A 22990-nucleotide genomic window follows, 5' to 3' on the forward strand; every position below is an offset into this window, starting at 1 on the left:
CGCAATCAAGACCGTATGAAAACCAGGCTTCGCCTTTTAAAGTTTTGGCGCATACTAGAAACGGCACGTGCACGCCGTTCTGGTCAAAATATGATTCAAAATCATAGAACACTATCTTGTCGTCCAATTGATCGGTTTTAGCGAGAGGTTGAATATAGCAGAGATGGTCGCTGACTGCTATCGGAGAGCCAGGGGCTATTTTTTCACCACAAATGGTGCATTTTGTACCGCAGACGTGTCCTTTATCATGCTTAGTTATGGGGACATGATAAATTCTTTTACAGAGCTCGCACATCTTGGTCATGTCACATTCGCTCGCAAAGATTTCGGCACGAGGCTTGAAATTGGGTTCCTTGTGTTTGTAGTAACATAAAGAATTTCAGCAGGATCGTTTACAATCCCCGCAATATACAGGGTCGTACTCCCGACCTATGCACGGGGCTTTGCAACATATTTGACAATATCCTCCGCATGAATGTGTGCTAGGGTTGTCGTAGCCTGAAAAACAGTGCTGACAAAAATGTTTCGACCCAAAAAAACCCTTTGGGTTTTTTATGCCAAAGTAATGCTGGTCGTGTAACAGAAGAAGGCATGCGTTTGCACGATCTCGGAAATCGGTCTCAAATTTAGAGAGAACGGGATTTTTGGAGTTCTTATAAAACACTACGATTTTTCTTTGTAGTAGGTTTTCAAATTTGGTCACGTCAGTGAACGTGACGGGTGTTTGGTCTGTGAGTCCTGCCTCATATTGCCATTGTTTAGCTTGCTGTAAAGCCTGTAAATCTGTAAAACTGTTATTGTAGACATGAACTAGACTGATAGCGAAACAAAGTTTATTGTCAGAATTCTGTGGTATGTACAGGTGACGTCTTTTTTTATTGATGAGTTCGCACGCTAAAGTTTTAGTAGCCTTCCTTTTCACCCCGCCAGAAGGATCTCTTACTATTTGTAGAACAAATTCAAGGTCACCGTCCGCTGGGAGCTCCGCATTCGATTGAGCCAATTCATCCGCAAAATCCATAAAAGCTGTTTGTATGCCGTCATCATCATCGGTGACGCGAATATTTAAATGCCGGCTAAAATTATCTCCAACCAGTTCTAGCTGAAAAACATAATTTCGTCTTGCTAACAAACCTGCGTTATCTGCTAGTTCAATGAGATGATTCACAATTTCTACATAATATGAAGCGAGATCTGGCACGGAATCTTCACAAGCGGGAGGAATTCTAAAAGGGCGTCGAAGTTCTACGTTATTAAAACGCTCCCGTTCAAGCAACGGCGGAGTTTTGATAGAAGCTGCAGGGAGAGACGTTTTAGTGGTAGCATCATGATGAGGGAGAGGTGGGGGCGAAGGAGGAGGAGGAGGAGGAGGAGGGGGGGGAATTGCAGCAGCAGCAGCAGGAGGATTCCCTGAATTGGAAGAATTTTGTAAAACTTCCAAAGCAGATGAGAGTAGGGTCAAAACGAGTATTGAATTCTGTAGAAGTGAGGCGTATTCATTTGCGTTAGAATTTTGATCCTGACTGATGGAATGCACCGGCGCGGTATTTTGCAGGGAACTATTTAGCCGTGTTATTAAACCGTCAAGTTGCCCCCTTAATTGACTCAAATCACCTCTATCTGGTTGTTCATCCATAATTTATGCAGAAAAGAGAGTAAAAATGCTACTAAATAATGAAAGTAATAAAAAATGCTACTAAACAATTCTAAAAAATCAATTAAAAGACATTTCTGTCGAATACAGCAGACAGATCCCTGAGAATTGCAACTAAAAATGGCACTAAATAATGAGTAATAAAAAATGCTACTAAACAATTCTAAAAAATCAATTAAAAGACATTTCTGTCGAATACAGCAGACAGATCCCTGAGAATTGGACATTAATTTCCGTCTTCAAAATTGCAGATTTATTTTAAGGTACACGTAAGAGGATTTGACATACATCCAACAACGCTGACAGAGCCGCTTTGTTGGCTCGCTGCATGAGACGGTGGCGCCTGATCCGTTTCTTCCTGCTCAACATGCGATCAGAAGCAGAACCAGGTACAGCGTGCACAATCGTCAGAGCCTCTACAAAAAAAACAAACAAACAAACAAAAAACAAAAGCATCAGAGAAATAAATTACTAACGTTTTAAAGACGGCGATGCGTAAAACATAATAAATTTTTAAAATACCTGAAATTAATTCGTTAACAATGAAAGACTTGTTCTGCACTGTAAAAATAAAAAACAGAAACTTTCTTTAAAATAACATAATAGGGTTCGGTCTAAATAAACACGAGAAAAATGAAACAAAAACTGACCTTTAATTCCACCACGCCTTGGCGGTTGGACAGGATTGACGGTTTTTTCGTCTTGTGCAGAATTATCAGGTCTCCGCGGCACTCTCCGTACAGCTCCGGTCACCGGCTTGCTGTTTCGCTCCTTTTTCACAACAGGCGCCGGAGGTCGACGCAGCACCCTCACCGGCGCATTCAACGCGCCCCACGACTGATCTCTTGACCTGGCGGTTTGTAGACTGGTGGCGGTTCTGCCGCGGGGCTTTATTCCGGCAGAAACCCCTCCTTGCTGGGGTGCCGTCGAACCGGAAAAATCTTCCTGCACTCTATCCTCCCACGATGAATCGGTATAACGTTGAGACGGGTAAAGAAGGCCTTTCTCTCCTTCGCCGCCGTCGTCGCCGCCGTCGTCGCCGCCGTCGTCGCCCTGCTCCTCTGAATCGATTAGGTTGATTACAGATTCGGGTTCAAATACACCTTAAACGATAAAAATTAATAGGTTAGAAATTATTTTTTCCCCCTCCTTACACGAAGCTGCATTTCTTTTAACTTACCGCGGGCGTTGTTTTGCTCTGGTTTGACGCACGCCGAGGTGTTTGGCTGTTCGCTCCACAAAGTACGAGGCTTTGTAAGAGAAAGCCTATTGTGCGGGCGTGTCGTCACAGCGTGAGTAACGACTCGATCCCCCTGTAAATCTGATAAAATGTTGTAATTAATTTTTGTTAACCCACAACGACCGGTACAGCTGTGAACATTAAAATACTGACCGTAGTGTAATTGGGGCACGGCTGCTCTCTCCGCTCTCTCCGCGTCTTGAGATGCGGACACAAGGTCTGAAGAAAAAAATGCTGCGTCAGCTTGAGGGTTGGAGACAAAGAGAGAGAGAGAGAGCAAGCTGTAACTCACCGCCTAATAACTCGTACTGAGATTCTGATAGAACCGCCATGATGTGTAGTTTTCCTCTCTTTTTTTAAAAAAAAGAACACCCAAAATCGCAAGCACAGGCCAGCAGCAGCAGCAAGTCTGGAATGAACAGAGTCTTGTCCAACCTTCTTGCATGAAAAAAGGGTAAAGAGGACCCTCCTTCCTCAGTGGCGGGAGAATTATCTACACATCTGGAACTGATGAAGAGCTGCAGTGTTGGGATGAATACAGTCTTTGTTCAAAATGGGGTGATGGGTGAATTATCTAATGGTAAAGAAGCTAAGGTGTCTGGAACTGATTAGTGGAAAAACAGCGGGACGGCATTCTTTTCCATTGTGCAGCAAGCTGTAGACCGTGAGAGCTATATCTGTCTGTTTAAACACATCTTGTAGAATCTGTGAGACTTTTGACCACTCCAACTGATCCAAGCCGCATCCAATTCTGAAGGAGGTAAAATATTGTGTTTAATTATCAAATAAAGAAGAATTAAGTGTATTTTATCGGTAGTACTTCCTACAAACCTAGGTAGTGATATTCTTTTCACGTTATTTTCTAAGCAGTGAGATTTCATGGCCTCTAGACTCTGACGAAGGTTGACATATGTGGGTTTCTGGCTGGCTTTTTTCTTTGTAATCTGACACGCATGATAGGAAAGATACACTTACCAGATTGCATAATGAACCAAATTTGGTCCTGTGCAGTATAATTGCCTGCGTCATATTTACCAAGTAGTATATGAAACGCCGATCATGTGTTAGGACTGCACATTATCCCGTCAGCTTTTCTATTAGGACAAGTTTTTTTAAAAACAAAGAAACAAACGGACAAACAAAACAAAAGAAAACAAATAAAAAAACTCACTCTGCTCCTTTAAAGCGACGACTTGACCGAAATTCTTTTTGAATAAAACTGCGATTCCCTTCCCCATTCGTAAATCTTCACTAACGCAGTGTGCTAATGATTCCTGGTTTGGAGCGGAGAACAGATCGCCGGTCACATATTTTATCTTGCACATCTTGAAACATAGTCCGCAGTTAGCACAAGCATTGCAAAAATTCACTGACGTTGAAGCCTACCATCTGTTACGAATTAGAACCTCAAACATCTGGATCCCATTTTCTGGACCACCCACCTTGCCCCTCCCCCACTTCCGGACCACCCACCTTGCCCCTCCCCCATTTCCGGACCACCCACCTTGCCCCTCCCCCATTTCCGGACCACCCACGTTGAACACTACCTGTCAAAATTTGATTTGATGGAAGGGAGTACCTATAGTCTCTGTGATGGTCTCGTGCCATCCCTAAAAACATAACGCCCTGGGCATTTGCCCATATTGCTCATATAAGAAACCACCACTGTCTGCACCATTAAACATAGCAATTGAGGCAATGCCCTGACGGTAAATAACACTCAACCATGAACACTGACCAAGGAGCAACAAGCAAGAAGTAACCAAGCAGAATCCATAAAATATTTAGGGGTCACTGACCCCTAAATATTTTATGGATTCTGCTTCCCAGTTCCAATTGAAGAGGCTCCTAATATTGTTTTGTGGATTATAGTTAAATGTTAAAACCTGATTCTTGGTAATGTTTATCTTGTAGCCCAAAAGCGAACCATATTCCTCAATCACTCCCATAACTACAGGTAGGCTTTTAGCTGGATTTGTTATGGTCAACAGTAAATCATCTGCGAACAGTGACAGCTTTTGTTCCCCGGATGCCATGAGAACTCCAGCTGTGTCCGTCCTCTGTCTTATCCACTGACCTAGAGGCTCTATGAAGAGGGGAAAGAGGAGTGGGGAAACACAGCATCCCTGCCTCGTACCCCTTTCCAAAGTAAAGGGATCAGACAGGTCTCCGTTAATTTTTATCCTAGCAGATGGTCTATTGTATAAAGCTGCAATTACATCTATTATGGTCTGGTGGAACCCAAACCGGGACATAACTTTGTAGAGAAAAGACCATCTGACTGAATAAAAAGCTTTCTCTGCATCCAGGCTCAGTACCACAGTCTCTATTTTTTGTTGAGCTACATGATTTAAAATATGTAGGGTTTTCCTGATGTTATCCTGAGTCTGTCTCTGCCTGATGAAGCCTGTTTGGTCTTTATAGATAATCACTGGCAGGATGGTTTCCAATCTCTGAGCGATTATGGCAGTAAATAATTTGTAATCAATATTTAGCACACTTATTGGGCGGTAGTTTACGCATTCCAGTTTATCCTTTCCCTCCTTAGGGATTAGTGAAATAATTGCGTCTCTCCATGAGGGAGGGATGATTTTCTTTTCCAGTACATTGTTGAAAACTCTTACTAAAACAGGGACTAACTAATCCTGCATTTCTCTGTACCTGTCATGTTCCATGTTTCTGTATGTTTGTTTTTGAGTTTTCTGTGTTCAGTCCTGTGTTCCTGTGAGTCTCTGTCCTGTCCTCCCCGTTGATTGCTCCCTGGTGTGTCTCATTCCCCTGATTACCCCGTGTGTATTTAAACCCTCCTGTTGTCTGTGTTCCTCGTCGGGTCCTTGTCGTCGTTTGTCTAACGTCTCAGTGTTGTTCTCACTCGCCAGTAGAACTGTTAAGTCCTGGCTTGTGTTTGTTTCCGTTCACTCGCCAGTAGAACTGTTAAGTCCTGGTTTGTGTTTGTTTCCGTTCACTCGCCAGTAGAACTGTTAAGTCCTGGTTTGTGTTTGTTCCGTCTAGTCCGTTTTGACAGTTGCTACCGGTATCTAGCTGCGTGCTTGTTCCTGCCGTGCTGCCTGCCTTGGACTGTGTGTGTGCTTTATTATCATTAAATCTTCATCATCACCATAACCTGGGTCTCAGTGTCTCTCCTCACCACCAACACCCCCACCAAACCTCCGAGATGGGTTTACTCGGAGGTAAACCCATCCGTTCCTGGAGATTTCCCTCCTTTCAACTTTCTAACTTTCTTTCTGCTTCAGTTATCTCTGATATTAATTGTTCGTTTTGCTTGTCTGTAATATTTGGCTGAGAGAGTTGGGAAAGGAATGTGTCCATTTGCTGTTCATTGTTCAGATTGGGTTGGGAGTATAGAGTTTGGAAAAAATCTCTAAAGCATTTCTAGGTTTGTTTCAACCCTATTTGTATATAGATGTTCTTTATTTTGTGAATAGTTCTATCCGCTAGTTTAAATGCTAGGAGCTTCAGAGATTTCCCCCCTGCTTCATAATATTTCTGTCTAGTAAAGAGGAGTTTTCTTGTATGTTTAAATCATTCAGTTCTTTTTTCACCAACTCAATTTTAGTTCTTGTAGCCCTCTTGAAGGTTTTGGAGTGCTCTTTCTGAAGTTTTTTTCAGTTCAACTTCCAATTGAGTTTGTTTTTGTTGTCTAATTTTCTTTTCGTTTGAGGAAAAGGCTATTATTCTTCCCCTGACTACGGCCTTTAGAGCATCCCAGAGTACTGCCCAACCCACCTCATTATTATCATTCTCTTCCAAATATTGTATGATTTCAGTTTTTATATTCTCCTTAAAGATTGTACTGTTTAATAAGTTTGTATTCATCCTCCAGAGGGTGGATCTGCTTTTTTCAGCCAGTTGAAGGGAGATATAGATTGGGCTGGATCCTATCTCTCAACTTTTCAATCTGTGCACATCTTTTTTAAACATGAAGAAATAGTTTATTCTTGAGTATTCATTATAAGAGGAATAATGTGTGTAGTCACGACTGGTTGGGTTCTTATCCCTCCATACATCCACTAATCCCACTTCATCCATCATATTTTTCATTCTTTTACTGATATGTTTAGAGTTTGTTTTTCCATTCGATGAGTCCAGATTTGAGTTTAACCTAATATTAAAGTCCCCCACACAGATCATTACACCCTGACTTTTTGTTGCTGATAATTCAATAATTTTCTTGTAAAACGACCAGTTGCTACCGGGTGGGGCATAGACATTAACAAGACTTATCAAGATGCCATCTATTATCCCTGTAATTAAAATATAACGACCCTCCCTGTCTTTATGTTCTGCAACATGTTCGTAGCACAAGGAGCTCGATATTAAAATTGCAACCCCTCTTCGTTTCCCGGAGCTGTGGGAAGAAAAATAAACAGATTTAAACCCCATCTTGTTCAGTTTGGCATGTTCAGAATTATCTAGGTGGGTTTCCTGCAGCATTGCTATTTGAACTTTATCCTTCCTGAGTTTAGATAATAATCTCCATCTCTTGACCAGATTATTTATGCCATTTATATTGAAAGAAGCCACCTATAACTGTGTCTTCCCCATTTGTGTAGGTGTCTTCCCCAAGTCACTGATGACCCTGAAACTCCCTGTTCGTTATTCTGTAATAGCCAGCCACGCCCTAATCTCACCATCGACTGACTACTGACCAGTTCTCTGTCTAACAGGTCCGGAAAATCCCTGAAACCCGGGTCTTACCCTAGAATAGTTTTATAGGAGATATTCTATTTAAACTTGTGGCAGAAAAGACTTGTCTAGCTCTAACTACCTAAAATCCAGAAGTTATGGCCCTTTTCAGTTGAGAAACAGTCAGCAGAGTAGCCCTCACTGCTGCATAGCTTCAACAACCACTCCTGTTAACGGTAGCTCTTCTCCTAAAAATAACGGCACTTGTTACCGGCTAGATTAGATTTGGTGACTTAGATTTAAGTCCCAGGGTCTTTATTTTAACACTCACCAAAGGAAAGTATGAAGCCACCACATCTCTGGAATCATGTATGTTAATTTTACTATAATCAGGTGAAAAATACAATGATCAAATGACTCGATTAATCTCAATGTCCACAAGTTCCATTGGTATTTTTAGTATGTAATTTATTAAGCAAGCTTTAGCAGGGGTAAAGGACAAGCAGATTTACTTTCAGAGATTACAAACTTGTAATAACAATAAATTAAAATTAAAATCAATCATAATCTATTCTCATTTCTATCCCTAACCTGTGTCACTAGTATCACTAAGCGAGGCTTTTGGGGGGCAGTTCAACTCACACCTGATGGCAATTGATCTTGGTAGTTGAAATCTTCAGATGTCCTTGGTCAGAGTCTTTGTCCTAATGTGGCAAAGTCCCCTTTCAGAATAGAAGCAAAGCAGAACTGTCCGTTGTCCTTCAAATACACAGAATCTTCATCACTCAGTGACCTTTGTCTTTTCTCCAAGTCTGCTGCAGTAGAATAGGGATCTTTGGGTTGAGGCAGAAGGGTTGGTCGAATCAGGAACCAGGGCTGGGGGCAGATGGATCTTGTCCTTTCTTTGCAGCGTGAAGTCTCAACTTTCCCTCGGTCCCAGGGTGCGGTCCTCTGCTGATCATCCGTCTGCGTCCTCTCGTTGTCTGTCCTTCAGCGCCGCGGACTAAGAACGGTTTCCTCTCCTGTCTGCTGGTTTTTAAACCCTTTCAGCCCACAGTTGTGTATGGGAGAGCTCCTTGAGTGTGTGTGGAAAGTCCCAACTTTCCCCGAACCCTTTCCCACCCTGACTCATTGCAGCAACTCTCTTCGGTACTTCCCTTTTTCTGCTGGCCATCTGGCAGTTGAGGCCATGTCTCATAACTTACTGCTTTTTTTGGAGTTGTTCTAGCACCTCCGCCCAGTCCAGTGTACTGATTGCGACATAGTCTACCTCCTTTCTCACGAACTCAAATCTTTAGTCATTTCATTTTTGTAATTTATCACAAAACATAATCAACTTATTTTATCAACTTATACTCTCAGTATGCTTCTCCATCACTTATCTATTCTGTAACTCAAGCTGTTACCATTTCTAATCATCAATAATCAACATACAACAATCAAGTTGTTACTGTTACTACAAGTCATGAATACAGAACATATGTTTCAATTATACATTACAGACATTACAAATCAAAAATACAGAAAATATATTTCAATCATTCCAACTGTTACATATATATGTATTTTGTATTTCTCTTCTTTAATCATCATTAAATCAATATGCAAGATTACTGTTATTTCTCAGGCTTTTACTCAGTTTTCTGCGTGTACCTGGAAAGATCTCACACCCTTATGCCAGTTTTCACGACATTCCTCACCACTCACTAGAACTGACATAAACAAAATATGAACAGATGAACCAGAAACAAACATAAGAACCATGAAAAAACAGAACATGTTCCAGGGGTCTGATGTCTCAACCCTGTTGAGCTTCTTGGAAACAGCCCAGAAGGGGAAAACCTCCCATAACGTTAAGGAGGGCCTTTACAGGTGGCAGCAGCCCAAATAAGAGTGGAGCCCAAACAAACCTTTTTAAAATCCCATCCTCCTTAAAACAGCCCTCTGCACACTTATCTCAAAGAGGAAGAAACCAGGAGGGAAAAAGAGGGACCCCCAGTTCTCAGGTCACAGGTGGAGATGTTCTTCTGAAAGCCTGGAGCCTCTTTGTAGTTTTCTCCTCTTGCAGAGCTGGAGGAGCCCTTCTGCCTCCTCCCCTCCTTCCGGCTCCAGGACAACCGCTCAATCTGCTCCTTCAGAGAAGCTGGAGATCTGATGACTTTAACTTTGTAGCCCTTTTTAGCCAGATCCTCGGTGGTCTCCTCTATGGTGTCGTAGGTCCTGGTCCCCTCTTTATGTTTCACACGCAACCTGCCAGGGAAGAGAGTCTGAAACGGGACCCCATTCCCTTTCAGGACCCTCTGAACCTCTGTGTACTCTCTGCGCTTTCTGAGGACGGCTGGTGGATAATCATGATCCAGATTTATTCGTTTTTCATGCCAAATAAATCCTTTTCGCTGCCAGGCCTTGCGAAGCAACAGCTCTTTATATTTGAAGCTCAGAAATTTCACCACGATCGGCCGTGGCGCCACTCCCTCCGGTGGCTGCGGACCGAGCGCGCGATGTGCTCGTTCAATCTGCATGTCCGGCTGGATGTCTTCCAGACCGAGCCCCTCTTTAAGTAGAGCTTCCACAAATGCAACCATGGATTCACAGTCCTTTTCAGCCCCCTCTGGAACACCGTAGATCCTGATATTCTCCCTCCTGGATCGGCTCTCTAGGTCCACCATCTTATCTTCCAGACTCACGTGTAGCTTTAGCAGCTCTGTTAACACTTCCTCTGTGTTTTGGGTTCGTTCCTCCGTCTTCTCCAACCGCTTCTCTACTTCACTTATCCTTGCGTTCGCTTTTTGTATTTCCTCTTTTATAGTCGAGAGTTGTTCCTTAGTTTCCTGGCGGAAGCCTCTCAGTTCTTCTAATAAGATTTCGAGGCTAGCCATTCCATTCCGTTCTATTAGCTTCAGGCTAATAGGATGTTAGCTCTACCTGTTCATGAAATTTTTTGTCTTCCCTCTTCTAATTATATTGTCGTTGGGGCTTCGTTGTCATCTTAGCCCCTCTAATTGGCTTTCGTAAGGCAACATTACTCAGTTGGATGGGAGTAATTCAATAATTTATCCAGTTGTCTGGGGAGACTCTCTACCAAGCAGCCATCTTAACGATGTTCTGGCCGGAAGTCTCCGTATCACTCCGTTTTTAGTTGAATATTTCATGACTGATGTACCCAAAAGAAATTACTCACAGGAGCATTTCTCCTTTGAGCGTTTTTTGTCTAATTTTTTCTCCACGTTATTTTTAAATCCGGTTAATGCTGCAGCTACGCACAGATACGTATGGAGACGGTCTGTGCTTCTCAATACAGAACAAGTGAAATTAATTAATGGGGCCACTTTATTATAACGTGTTTTAAACTTTTGACTTGAGTAAAATATCAAGTCTTTTCAAGTAAAGAGCTTCAAGTCAAGTCCCAAGTTTTGATTTTAATGACTCGAGTCTGACTCAAGTCCAAGTCATGTGACTCAAGTCGCCACCTCTGCAGAAAAGGAGCTTGGATTGGAGAGTCTGATGAACCATTGATGGCCTGTGTGACATTAAACATCAAACCACATGACCACACATTGACAGTTTGATTTCAGACAGGCCGGTATAGAAATTAACACAAAACAACTTGTTTTTCCTTTGCTGTAGATTTTATTTCATAATCAAAATGTACAAATCGATAAAAATCACAAATCATCATGATTACAATAGAAATATATATAAAAATGTTAATGATTTTTGCAGTTGTTATGTATACAAGAATGACTGTATTAGATTCAGATTTATTTGTGCCCCAAATCCCAACTGATGTCACAGCAAGTATAAAAACTAAAAGAGAAAGTATCAAAGTTAAATAAAAAAACAAAACAAAAAAGAATAAAACAAACAAAAAGAGATCAAATACAAATCAATACATATGGGAAGAGTACAGCAGTGTATTTTATTGTTGACTGACAGTTGCTACAAACAATATCAGGTGCAAGTCCCTCTACCTTGTCCTACATTAAAAGATAAATTGCTGCAGACAAACATTAAGAAAAAAAATATTGGATAGGTGATTTTAACATAGCATTGATTACCCAATAAAAAGAATATAGTGGTTCACTATACAGTAATTGCTCTTTTACATTATAATATGTCTAATTAAAAGGAAAATCCAGAGTGTTGAGAAATAAAGTATGGATAGAAACAGTGAATCAGAAGTAACATCAGCAAATAATCCAGCTGTGAACTGAACTGTTGACTTCCTGCTGAGAACATTTCCAAGCTCATCTCTACTGCAGCAGGATGTCACCTGCAGAGTCTCAGACTTGTACTTCATGGAGATTCATCAGATGAACAATGATTAACAGGACAGTTGGTCAGAGGAGCAGAGTTTGCACCACCTTGATTTAGAAAAGGACTGAAGTACGGGTAGAGTTTCTCCTTGAAGCAGAAGACAGTAAAAGGACATCACATCATATATCCAGCTTTTGCATATGTAACACAGATCTACATCTTTTGCAGCTTTGGCATATTTCTTATTAGGGATGTACAATAGTATCAGCATGACATTGGTATCAGCCGATATTGGCTGTAAAATTTAATATTGGACATCGCCTATTCTATCAAAATAATTAACAGATGTAAAAGATGTTTTTGTATGTCAAACTAGTGATAATGCAGCATAGCACATCAAATTTGCACTGAGTGTTTTCTTAGAACAGATGTCATGAATAAATTTGACATTAAACATAATGCAAGTTGAAAGTTTTACAGCCTTTTTAGTATTTGAATTTGGTAGCAGGCTAAAATGACAAAGTTAATGCATTATCTTAATTTCACTGTAGAGAAAGCCATTTAGTTTCAGAAAGTAGGTGTAGGAAAAAAATACCCTTATTGGTATCAGTTGTTGGCCAAATAAATTTTAGCATATCGGATATCAACCAAAAATCCAATACCGTGCATCCCTATTTCTATTGTTGAATTTAACTTCTCGCAGGTTTTGCGTTAAGTGCACGCTTAACTCCACTACTTGCAGCTTTTGCAAAATACACACACTGGGTTGGATCGTTTGCACCTACTGCAGGACACCCATGCTGAGCTGCAGCTTTTGCACGTGTCTCACACTTTTTGGCATCTCTTGCGGCTTTTGCCAAGTGCTCTTTCCGAGCTACAGCTCTTGCAGGATTAGCATGTTTGTTAGGGTGAATTTGATCTTTTGCAGCCTTTGCGTAATGCACACTCCAAGCTGCATCATATGCAGCCTTTGCGTAATTCCCACACTGAGCTGCAGCTTTTGCAGCTTTTGCGTGTTTCATACTCCGTCCTGCATTTTCTCCTAGAGTAGAGAGATAAACTGCTTACAAATAAATCTTCTTGGTAACTATTTTAAACTTAAAGAGAATTAAAGTTGAACTGTATACTGAAAAATACTCACGCCAAGACATCTTCTGATTTCTTCTGTTTTAACAAACTTCTGTTAAAGTAGAAAAATTTACAATTTTGAAGTTGAGCTAAAAACAAAGCATACGATTTTGCTAATTGCAATTCATATCCTACATTCTGCCATAAGGTTTATGAATGAATAGCTTAACTTACTGATTCCTTTTCATCAAAGTGATGCTGCTCCGTTGTGAAGTGGACTGGGAACATCAGAATCGCTCCTTAAATAAAGTCCTTGTTCACTTTCCGTCAGCCCCGTGACGTTAGACAAATCCCTCCTATTTAATCAACTCTAATGTCTAACTTAAACCACCTGATACCACAGTCTGGACTTTATATATGTGCATAACCCTCAATAACTCAATCATTTAAGAGACTTCTACTAACTAGGAACATTTTAAATAAAATTAAACAACCATTATTGCAACATTTTAAATAATAATTGGTATTCATCAAAACCATCAATTACAAGTTTAAAGGTAAGACTGGTTCTAATAGTCCTTTCTGGACTCCAGTAATGCTAAATTTGAATGTGTAAACCTTGTAGAGGCAAATGAAAAACCCAATGTCAAGGAATGTTTAACAAAGCTCTAAATCAAACAAACTAAAGTCTAAGTAAGCAGCCCCCAAACATGAAATGCTATAAATTTATAAAAGTGTTTCACTTTATTATATTTCTAATTAAACATTTTTTAATCACTGCAATACCATTTTGTATTTAAATTGGACAGATAAATTACAAACAAATTCCAATTAGTTTTAACGCTGACTTCCTTGTGATTATTTTGGTTGTCCACTATTTTGCACAGCAGGTTTCAAATCTCTAAGTGAAACATGTTGGCCTTGCTGAGCTTGGGGTGCTGTTTAGTCGTCTTGCAATGCAAACTTTAAATCCTTTTGGTATACTAATCTTTAAATTAATTTTTCAACAAAATTTAATTTTTGAGGTCTTCTAAAAACCAATTTACTTGACATAAAAAAGTGCATTTTGGAAGAAGGATACATTAACTTGTGAAGCCATTACTGACAAGTTAATTTAATTTATTAGCATTATAATAATTGCCATACAATAGAAAACATGCACTTTAAGCGTTCATTGCACTGTAGTTTGAGAAAACTCGTATCCTGTGAATTTCTTCTAGGAAATATTCTTTAGGAATTGATGTGCATGCCTGATTTTTACTGATATTTTAATTGCCAAAATATTCCAAATTTAATCAAACAATTCATTAGCAAAAGAAAAACTCAACTTGTTTTAAGATTGTAAGTCCACATAAGAATCAGGCAGATTCTTATTTTTCAGTTACCCACCTCTTTTTATTTGAAAGAAGTGGCTCATCCAATGATCTGCCAAGATTTTATTAACATGTATTTTGTGGAAACATGATTCATTTGTTCATAATCTTTTGTTATATAATTTTTCACTATTTGCTTATGCATTTTGAAATGATATAGTGAAAAACTAAAAAGATACACAATTGTAGATTTGTGTGTAAATATTTTTATTGATATTTTTACAGACCCAATACACCAGACAACTCTCAGATTAAGTTTTGAAATGCATACAAATACAGGTTTTTTTTAATTGAAATCACAAAAAACAATCACATTTATTATGTCTTATTATTGTATAGAATCACAATAATAGAGTCGATGACTGATTGGCTCTTTCCTCTCTCATGTCTTTCTTCATTTACACACCGACTCCTTCAGTGTTTACTTCCTGCAAACACAAACATTTTTAAAGCTCTTATAGTTAAATATTTACTGTTTAAAGAGTCCTGTCTCTAATAAAGATGAAATTATTTTTTGATATTCTACATTAACAATCCTTGAACCAACACTGTAGATTTAAAAGAAATAAATTTATCAATTGACAACACCATTTTTATTAACAAGTTTATTTAATAAATTGTGATTTTATTATTCTGTCTTCACCTTAAACAATGTCCTACTGTTTCACTCAACTTCATCACTTTACCTTAGTGTTCAGAACTGGATTTCACACATTTATCCTTCCATCTTTTTAACCTATATTTTAGTGGACTTATTACAGATCTATTTTGATCACTATTTCACTGTCTCATACTCACATGTTTCTTGCAGGTTCTGCTTGTTTCCCACTAGATTTAGGAATTTCATCTCTTGCTGGTTCTGCTTGTTTCCCACTAAATTTAGGAATTTCATCTCTTGCTGGTTCTGTAGCTTTTCCAGGCTCTAGAGCAGAGAGATTGTATATATATAAAATCTCTCTCTATATATATGTAATCCTAAAAAATACTTACGCGCAGGCATCTTCTAATCCCTTCTGTTTGTTTTTAAAAACTTCTGTTGAAGTACAAAAGTTTCATATTTAAAGTTAAGTAACAAAGAAAACAAAATTTTCCCAATAGCAATTAATTTCTTACATTCTGTCATAATGTTTCTGAATGAGTAGCTGAACTTACTGAATCCTTGTAGGGATTTGAAAATCCAGACGATGCTGCTCTGCTGAGAAGTGAACCTGGACCCTCTGAATCCACCTTAAATAAAGTCATCCTCCTCCTCCCGTCATCAATCATGTGACTTCAGACAAATCCCTTCCATTTAATCAGCTCTGATGACTGCTTTATACCACCTGATGTCATGGACGTCAATAGCTCAACAACTGAATAAACTTCTAACGTTAAAATTATAAAAATTGGTCCTCATTTAAATGATCAATTCCACCTTTGGAGGTGAACCTGACTGCAGTAGTCCTCATAAAGGCAGGTAAAACTTGCTACATGCAGCTGCCCCTCAACCCCCCTTCTCTGCACACACCCAGCCAGAGACTGAAAAAAACTGATTCCCGCCCACCTTCATACAAAGACTCAGTGACTCAGAGACACTATCCACAACGGTAGAAGAGAAAAATATCAAAACTTCCGTATCCGTGCTTTTTTTTCTTCTCACATTAACAGACATTATTCTGTTAGAGAACAAACTGTTCTAAGGTAGAGAATGCTATTTCTAATTTAACCTATGAACTGGATACATTTAAAGATGATATAAAAGAAAAGAAAATACACTGCTGAAGTGATTTTTTAATCATTATATTTATTGAATTTTATAACATAAAAAAGTGACAGTGATACATTACCACAGTGGTCTCCAAACATTTTCTGCCCCCCCCCTATCTATGGATTAGAAATGGCTTTCTGGTTCAAGGGGGGGGGGGCAAATTGACTTTTTTGGGGGCAAAATGAATGTACGTAGCTGAAAATAGACACCAACATCGGTAGCCTACAAGTTACTTGTTAAGCTTAAGGTTCTGTATTGATATTAGCTAGTCATCTTTTAGCTAACATTAGCTAGTCATCTTTAGCTAACATTACCTGCATCCAACAGCTTTACTCAACTCAGTCGGTTAGTTTGGAGGGAAAAACTGTGAAAAGTTCTTTGCGTTTTGCTGGTTTGCTGCCGTGATTCTAACACAAACCTACGTAGCTCCGCCCAGCAGCAGCAGGTCTCCTTCACAGTTGTAAACCCAGCGCAGCGTCGTAGCGCTCATGATGCATTTAAAGGCGGCTCGGAAAAACAGGTTACAACATGTTAACAACGGATTAAACAGTTTTAACTGCTGATAAAAGTGACAGAGGACACAAATATGGGAAGTGTGGAAGCCTCTACTGTATCAAATTGACATAGGAATAACAGGCCATTCTAAGGTAAAAACCCAGCGCATACAGTGTTCATGTTTTTTTTTCTTCATCCAGACAGCTTCCCGCGCCCCCCCTGCAATGACACGGCGCCTCCCTAGGGGGCGCGCCCCACAGTTTGGGAACCTCTGCATTAACTGTTAGAGATCTTTTGGTATTATCATTTTGTTATTACTTTAGTTCATATTCAGTCTAATGTTAATCAATAGTTAATCAACATTCAGTATTATTGTGATTTTCAGTTTAAAGTGTTCTCTTCCTTATGTGTGTATAAACTGACCTGGAGGCCCCATCTGCTTGTTTGTCTTCATGTGAAACAGTTATCTGTGTGTTTCCCAGACCTTGAATTATGTTTCCACAGGTGCCTCCTTATCAACCGGAATACTCCCTATTTTAGAAACTGTCTGTGTGCAGTTGTATTTTGTCTCTGCTGTCTTCCTTACCTAAACTCCTTCTTTTTGCTTGATAATAAAAGACAAGCTGTAACCAAAGGTCTTCAGAACGCTCAGTGAACGGCTCGGAGGAGCAGTTTGCTGAGACTTCTCCTTTTGCAAAAGCTTGGTCATAAAATTCATATACGTTGTCTGTGGTTCTTTTAATGAAGGTTCGAGGAAAATACCCATCATTAACATAAGATCCACATCAAACAACTTACTCCCCAAAGTAAATAAATATAAATAATAAAGAAATGACAGAAAAAACAACTCAACAGTACATATATCAGAAAAATTCAGAGAAAAAAAAAACATACACACACCAAGACTCAGCAATCTGCACTGTTCTCTTAATTAGGCCCGAGCAGAGAAGCAATGTGAAGGCCTATTATAATCGTGCTGTTTATTATTAGGCCCGAGCAGAGAAAGTGCTGCAAAGACCTATTGTTTTTCAAATTTTTTTATTTTACTCCTGACAAATGAATTGGTTTCTTGGGGGCTTTAACATATTCAAAAACTCACCAAAATTGGTGGGCCCATAGAGACTGTGTAAAATTTACGTATTTTAAGGTCTACGCAAAAATCGCAAAACAAACAGCTCAACAGCGCCCCCTAGAAAATTTCAAAAGACCCTTTCCTATTCACTTACTTTATCAGTGAGACTTGAAATTTGGTACACTTGTAGAGCTCCCCAAGACACTCAGAATTTACAATTAATGTCATAGTGCTAGTATGACAGGAAGTTGGCCATCTTGGATTGAAGGTGCGATTTTGACCCCATTTTGGCCGTTTACAACCTCCACATTTGATCGAACTCCTAGGGATTTTGATGGATTGGCTTCAAACTTGGTCAGTTGGTTCATCAGGCATGCCCAATTAAAAGTTATCAAAACGGTAAGTTTTCGTGCATGTTGAAGGGGTGATAGTGTAGAAGAATATAATTATATTAATAGTTAAAAATCATGTTGTTGGTTGATTCACATTAAGATATGTTTTGACTGAAAAGAAATGTACTGTGTCAAATGGACTGGGTCAATCTGACCTAGAAGTCAGAAAGGAATTCAGATTGGAGAGATGTGGAATAAGCAATCACCAAAGAGGGAAAGGTTAAGTTCTTGTGCAAGAAACTTCTGGCAAACGTCTTTCCCTGCTTGCGTGCGAAGAAGTCGGCCAGGACTGGGAAAGAATCTTTGTTTGGACAGATAAAGAACCAACAACTTGACTAATAGTTGTGATGGAGCAGATTTAATTTCCACGAGGTCAACCTTTAATTCTCTGAACTTCCAACACACATCCAGTGTAAGACGGAGCCAGAAGTGCTACGCAAGCGAGGTTCGGTGACGCCATTGGTCAAAAGCTTTCCAATACACAACAGTAGGGCTGGAATGGTATAAAAACCTGATGTCAGAAGTAAGAGACAAGACATTTTGGATTTTGAGATGATGAAAAGGAGATGATGAAAATGTGATGTGTGAATCCGCAGATGTGCATGAAATATCTTCCTGTTTGTCTGTGAGCCGGAGAGAATGCAGTTTGTGTATCGTTTATTTATGTATTTCTTGAGTTTAGCACCTTTAAAATCCTCTATAATAGCAGGGGTCAAAGTTCACTTAATCACCAAGAAATATTAAACTGTTATATATCCTATAAAAAAGTCAGAGAGGCACCAAACCTTCTGTGTTTTATCATCTTTGTTCTACAAGATGCCATGGTCAAATTTTAACATATCTTAAGCCATGCCCCCTTAGAACAGGAAGTGTCATGTTTCACTGTGAATGGTCGCTATCTGACCCCTTTAACGTAATCAACATGAAACTGTGTCCACAGACAGAAGACATGTTGGTGTGTTATGGTTTCCAACCTCGTTTGGCTTGGATGCAGCAGGTGGGCGTGGCGGTGTGGCAAATTGACCTGTAACGCCGTTTTCATACATTTGGCTCTGAATTCCACAATTTTGAATCCAGCTGCACCAAACTCACTGGAACGGATCTTTAACCAACTCCGGACAGGAATCCAGTGCAATATTTGGTGGGCGTGGCCTAATGTCTCAACAGCGCCCCCTAGCATATTTTAAATGATCAGCCCCAAGCCATGCTTTAACCTAGAATTATGAAACTTAGTATATTTCTGTATCTTGTCAGGACCTACAAAAAAAGTCTCTTTGAGTCATGGTCCAAACCCAACAGGAAGTCGGCCATTTTGGATCAAAGCCGCCATTTCCTGTTTCTCATAGACGTCACATCTGATCTATCTCCTCCTACAGCTTTTGAGATACAGACTTCAAACTCAGTCAGCAGAGAGTTGAGACATTAAAGGTCAAAAGTGTGGCTAAGTCCCTGTTAGGTAAATTGTATTATTATCAACTATTTGTTATGGAGCTAATAGCGAAAATTCAACCTGGAAGACTCCATCCCCTCCGTTCGTCCATCGGCGTCATGCTCATCTCCAACCTCAGCGCTGGACCTCACCTGGCGTGTCCAATCATCAATCAAGCTCAGCATAAAAGGATCCACACCGAAGCCGTCAGACGCTTCCCAGCTGCGTTCAATCCGTTCATCTGCTCGCCACAGTTTCTCAGCCAGCACATCTCAGCTTCTCCACAGCTTCGTGATTCTCCGTCCTTCTGCCTCTCATCCTGCGTTGGCCTTTTCTTTTCCCCTCAGACGCTCCTCTGTTGCAAGAGATGTTTCTCCCGACCTCAGCCTTACCTGCCTGGGGTTTCTCTTACTCCTCGACCCACCTTCGAAAAACATAATAAGCCCTCCTGTTACCTCGTTACATTTGACCTTTTGTCATGACGCACGACGCAATTGCCTTCCGCACAGTCAGTGAGTCCAGCTAGCTAACTGCGGAGCTCTACGTGGAGGAGACAGCCTGTTAAAATATGCCAAGTAAAGAAAGACGACAGGAACAAGAGGGTCCGATGGAAGCAGCAAAGGCCGTCTTCCTTCGCCTGCCAAGGTCTTGCCGAACCGATCCACGTCACCTTTTTTCTCCCAGCTCACCATCCATTATCCCTCCATTTCTCCACCGCCGCTCTCGCATCGTCTTCACACCGTTGCCACGCGATGGGTCAGCCACGTCAACAGCTTCTCTCTTCCGCATGCCGCCATGGTCAGCACCTTTCCGGATTTCCCTCTCTACGCCCGTCTCGGGCTGTCGGGTGTTAAGGAAGAATAATTTAAATAGTTAACTTTAGAAAACAGTTGGCTCTCTCTCTTCCTGTGATCCCAGGTCCTCTCGGCAGGCCACGTGTAGCCACAAGGAGAACAACAATGCGTGTTGACGTCACAGAATTACAGAGTTTAATCCAATAAGAAACAACTTATGAATTAACAACAAAACTGCAGAACAACGGAGACATACATTCATTACCTGAGACAAAAAGATAGAAAACAAAAGGCAAAGACGCGTCTTTGGAGAGAGCTGGTGCAAAAAAGGCAAAATAATAGCAGCTATCTGACTTATTACTCCCTGGGCACGAACTTTTATATGTAGGTGTGTCTTTCCTTTTTAATATATTCAATTAAGGCGTACCTCCGCTTGACCAACTGGAAGTTACATTGGACACCCAGAAAACTTAAAACTTCCCCTAATTTACTGCTGTGAACAAAGGCCATTTGCTCTTTTGTTTAACAAACGAAGAGGAGAGCCTCGTCCTGAACTCCTGCGGTTTTAAAACCATCTGGATAAAAGATATACAGAGAAAAGGATTTCACAGATATGTGTGAAAGCCGGAATCTCTCCCTACATAGATTCTCAGGAACAGACTTAAATTCTGTAATTAGTTTAAGGAAAGTTTATGTTAACAAACCCAGTTTTGCTCCTCTGCACTCAGCACCCCAAAAGATTGAGTCCTGCCTTAAACCAAAAATAACACATAAAATCAACAGAACAAAATGAGGTACAATTCCTTTTACTAACCTATGAAACATAATATTCAATCCTAAGTATACAAGTTAACACAATCATTTTCCAAAACCCCATTTAGCATAAATCCTGAGTAATTTTCTAATACTAAACAAAACATTTTCATTTAATTCTAACAGTCAGAAATAATACAGTTTTCAGTCAGAGCATACCATCAATAACCAAAAGAAATGTCTTGTAAATTAACTGTTAGTGGTTCAAAATGTTCACACAACCCAGATGTTCACAGAAGAATTCTGATCTCCTGTGAACTAGGCGAGTTCCTGTTTCCCAAGGTAATTTAAATGATACTGGCCTCTACTTTCCTGCATATGTTAATCCATGGCCTCCTGTCCTATGTGTTACAACCACAGGGGTCCAAGGAGAAGCTCTACAGATCACCCCATTTTCCTTGGTATTTTTGAATACTTACCCAGCCATAGTTTAATTTTAAATCACTAACAGAAACCTATTCAAAGTTTAAAGATTTGTTCAAAAAGATTAAACTGTATTAAACACTAAAAATAATCATTTTTCTCAACACGGGGTAAGACGTAGCATTCACATGTCTCATTCGCATTATTACGAACCGCATTTCAATTAGCCTATTCTCTCCCGAACTCGTAGGCCACTCGGGCTGCGCCCATTATGCTCGAGGGCTTTTAACTGCATGATGAAGAATCGATTTGTCGTGTTTGGGGAGGCACTTTTAAACGCCATACGAGCTCTAAGATTCTCTCACCGGGTTTTACTCCCGTCTGACAGCTAAAGAGACCTGCTGCTGCTGTCTCAGCTCCGTGTGTTCGAATTATGGCAGCAACCAGCAATTCGCGAGCTTCACACAGTTTCCTCAATTAACCGACTGAGTCGAGCAAAGCGTTGGAGGCAGGCAATGTTAAATAATAATGAAAGTTTATACAAATATAGCACCTTCAGCTCATCGACCAGTGGCCTGTAGCCCGCTGATATGTTCTAAAGAGTGTAGGACCCTCGTTATTGAACGCTTTGGAAATGTCCTCATATGAGTAGTTTTACTGCAGTGTACCTTCTGCCCCCATAAGCTGATGCCCTCATGTTAAACTCATCTGGAGTCGGGGCAGCCTAGAGGGATTACTCAGTCATATAACAGCAGTCGTATGCGCACTCAGCTCCGAGAGCCATGCAGCCCATTGTCTCGGGTGTCTCTACCGCATTTTATTTCAGCTCCATTATCAGCCAACTTGTCAACCGAAGACTATGCTGTCCTTGTCTGTGTGATAATACAAGTCATATTGCCAATTGTCTCTGCGCACGAGTACATATTAATCATCCAGCAATTAGGAGTTTTGCCTCAGTTGAGGCATCACACGCTGTTCAGTTGCTGGCCACAGATCGTGAAGTTGACTTAAAAATTCCTCCATGACAAATCTTGGTACAATCGTTCCAGACCTTTAACAATTAAACAAGCCATGAATTCTCGCTTACATCATCCATTTCAGCAGCTCAAGTCCTCAGCATTTTCTAACTCGTTTCTGCCATAACCCGTTTCCCAAGAGTAATTTCTGCAAGTGATCCCAGATCATCGCTCGCTATAAGTTGTTGTGTTTTAACTATAAGCCAAACCTCCACCATCTGTCTCATGTCTTCTATCACCATCAATTAATTTAGCATACCTGCTTGTTGCAATCTGGTCATTTTAACACCATTGCCGATAAGCTGTCTCCCTGCCTGTGCTGTGTCCAGTCCTGCTATTAGACAAGTCACCCATTTCAAGCTTAATCTCATCCTGCCTGTATATTTCCTCAGTTTTTCATCCCCATTCTGAGTCTCGCCTTTTTCCTTTTTCTTCATGCTCATCGTAGTTCCAAGCCCTGCATGCACGCAACCTTGAGGGGGAAAAAAAAGGTCTATGTTTTGACTGTTCACCAGTCTCTAGGTATTCTCTTGGCCTTACGCTAACATCCAGTGCCAGACGAGCACTGCGCAATTCTCTGGTGGTGGTTGGTCAACCTCATGCAAGTGAATGTTATCTTGTCAATGTTTC

The 22990-nt window shown here is 40.3% G+C and overlaps 1 protein-coding gene and 2 long non-coding RNA genes across 3 annotated transcripts; all 3 read right to left on the minus strand.

Annotated features, from left to right (window-relative positions):
• Positions 1 to 8: 8 nt before the first annotated feature.
• Positions 9 to 2510, minus strand: LOC103132114 (uncharacterized). The gene is made up of 3 exons (XM_016667160.1): positions 2305 to 2510; positions 2177 to 2215; positions 9 to 2070 (listed from the first exon to the last, which is right to left on the minus strand). The coding sequence occupies exon 3, from the start codon at positions 1634 to 1636 to the stop codon at positions 380 to 382; it is 1257 nt and encodes a 418-aa protein (XP_016522646.1). The 5' UTR covers positions 1637 to 2070; positions 2177 to 2215; positions 2305 to 2510; the 3' UTR covers positions 9 to 379.
• Positions 2511 to 11574: 9064 nt separating this feature from the next.
• Positions 11575 to 13140, minus strand: LOC103132113 (uncharacterized). The gene is made up of 3 exons (XR_475495.1): positions 13101 to 13140; positions 12940 to 12978; positions 11575 to 12840 (listed from the first exon to the last, which is right to left on the minus strand). It is a non-coding gene; the product is annotated as an uncharacterized LOC103132113 (long non-coding RNA).
• Positions 13141 to 14570: 1430 nt separating this feature from the next.
• LOC103132112 (uncharacterized) lies at positions 14571 to 15637 on the minus strand. The gene is made up of 4 exons (XR_475494.2): positions 15392 to 15637; positions 15230 to 15272; positions 15038 to 15161; positions 14571 to 14667 (listed from the first exon to the last, which is right to left on the minus strand). It is a non-coding gene; the product is annotated as an uncharacterized LOC103132112 (long non-coding RNA).
• Positions 15638 to 22990: the final 7353 nt, after the last annotated feature.

This window comes from Poecilia formosa, unplaced genomic scaffold (assembly GCF_000485575.1).
Source record: "Poecilia formosa unplaced genomic scaffold, Poecilia_formosa-5.1.2 Scaffold927, whole genome shotgun sequence".
Classification (NCBI taxonomy): domain Eukaryota; kingdom Metazoa; phylum Chordata; class Actinopteri; order Cyprinodontiformes; family Poeciliidae; genus Poecilia; species Poecilia formosa.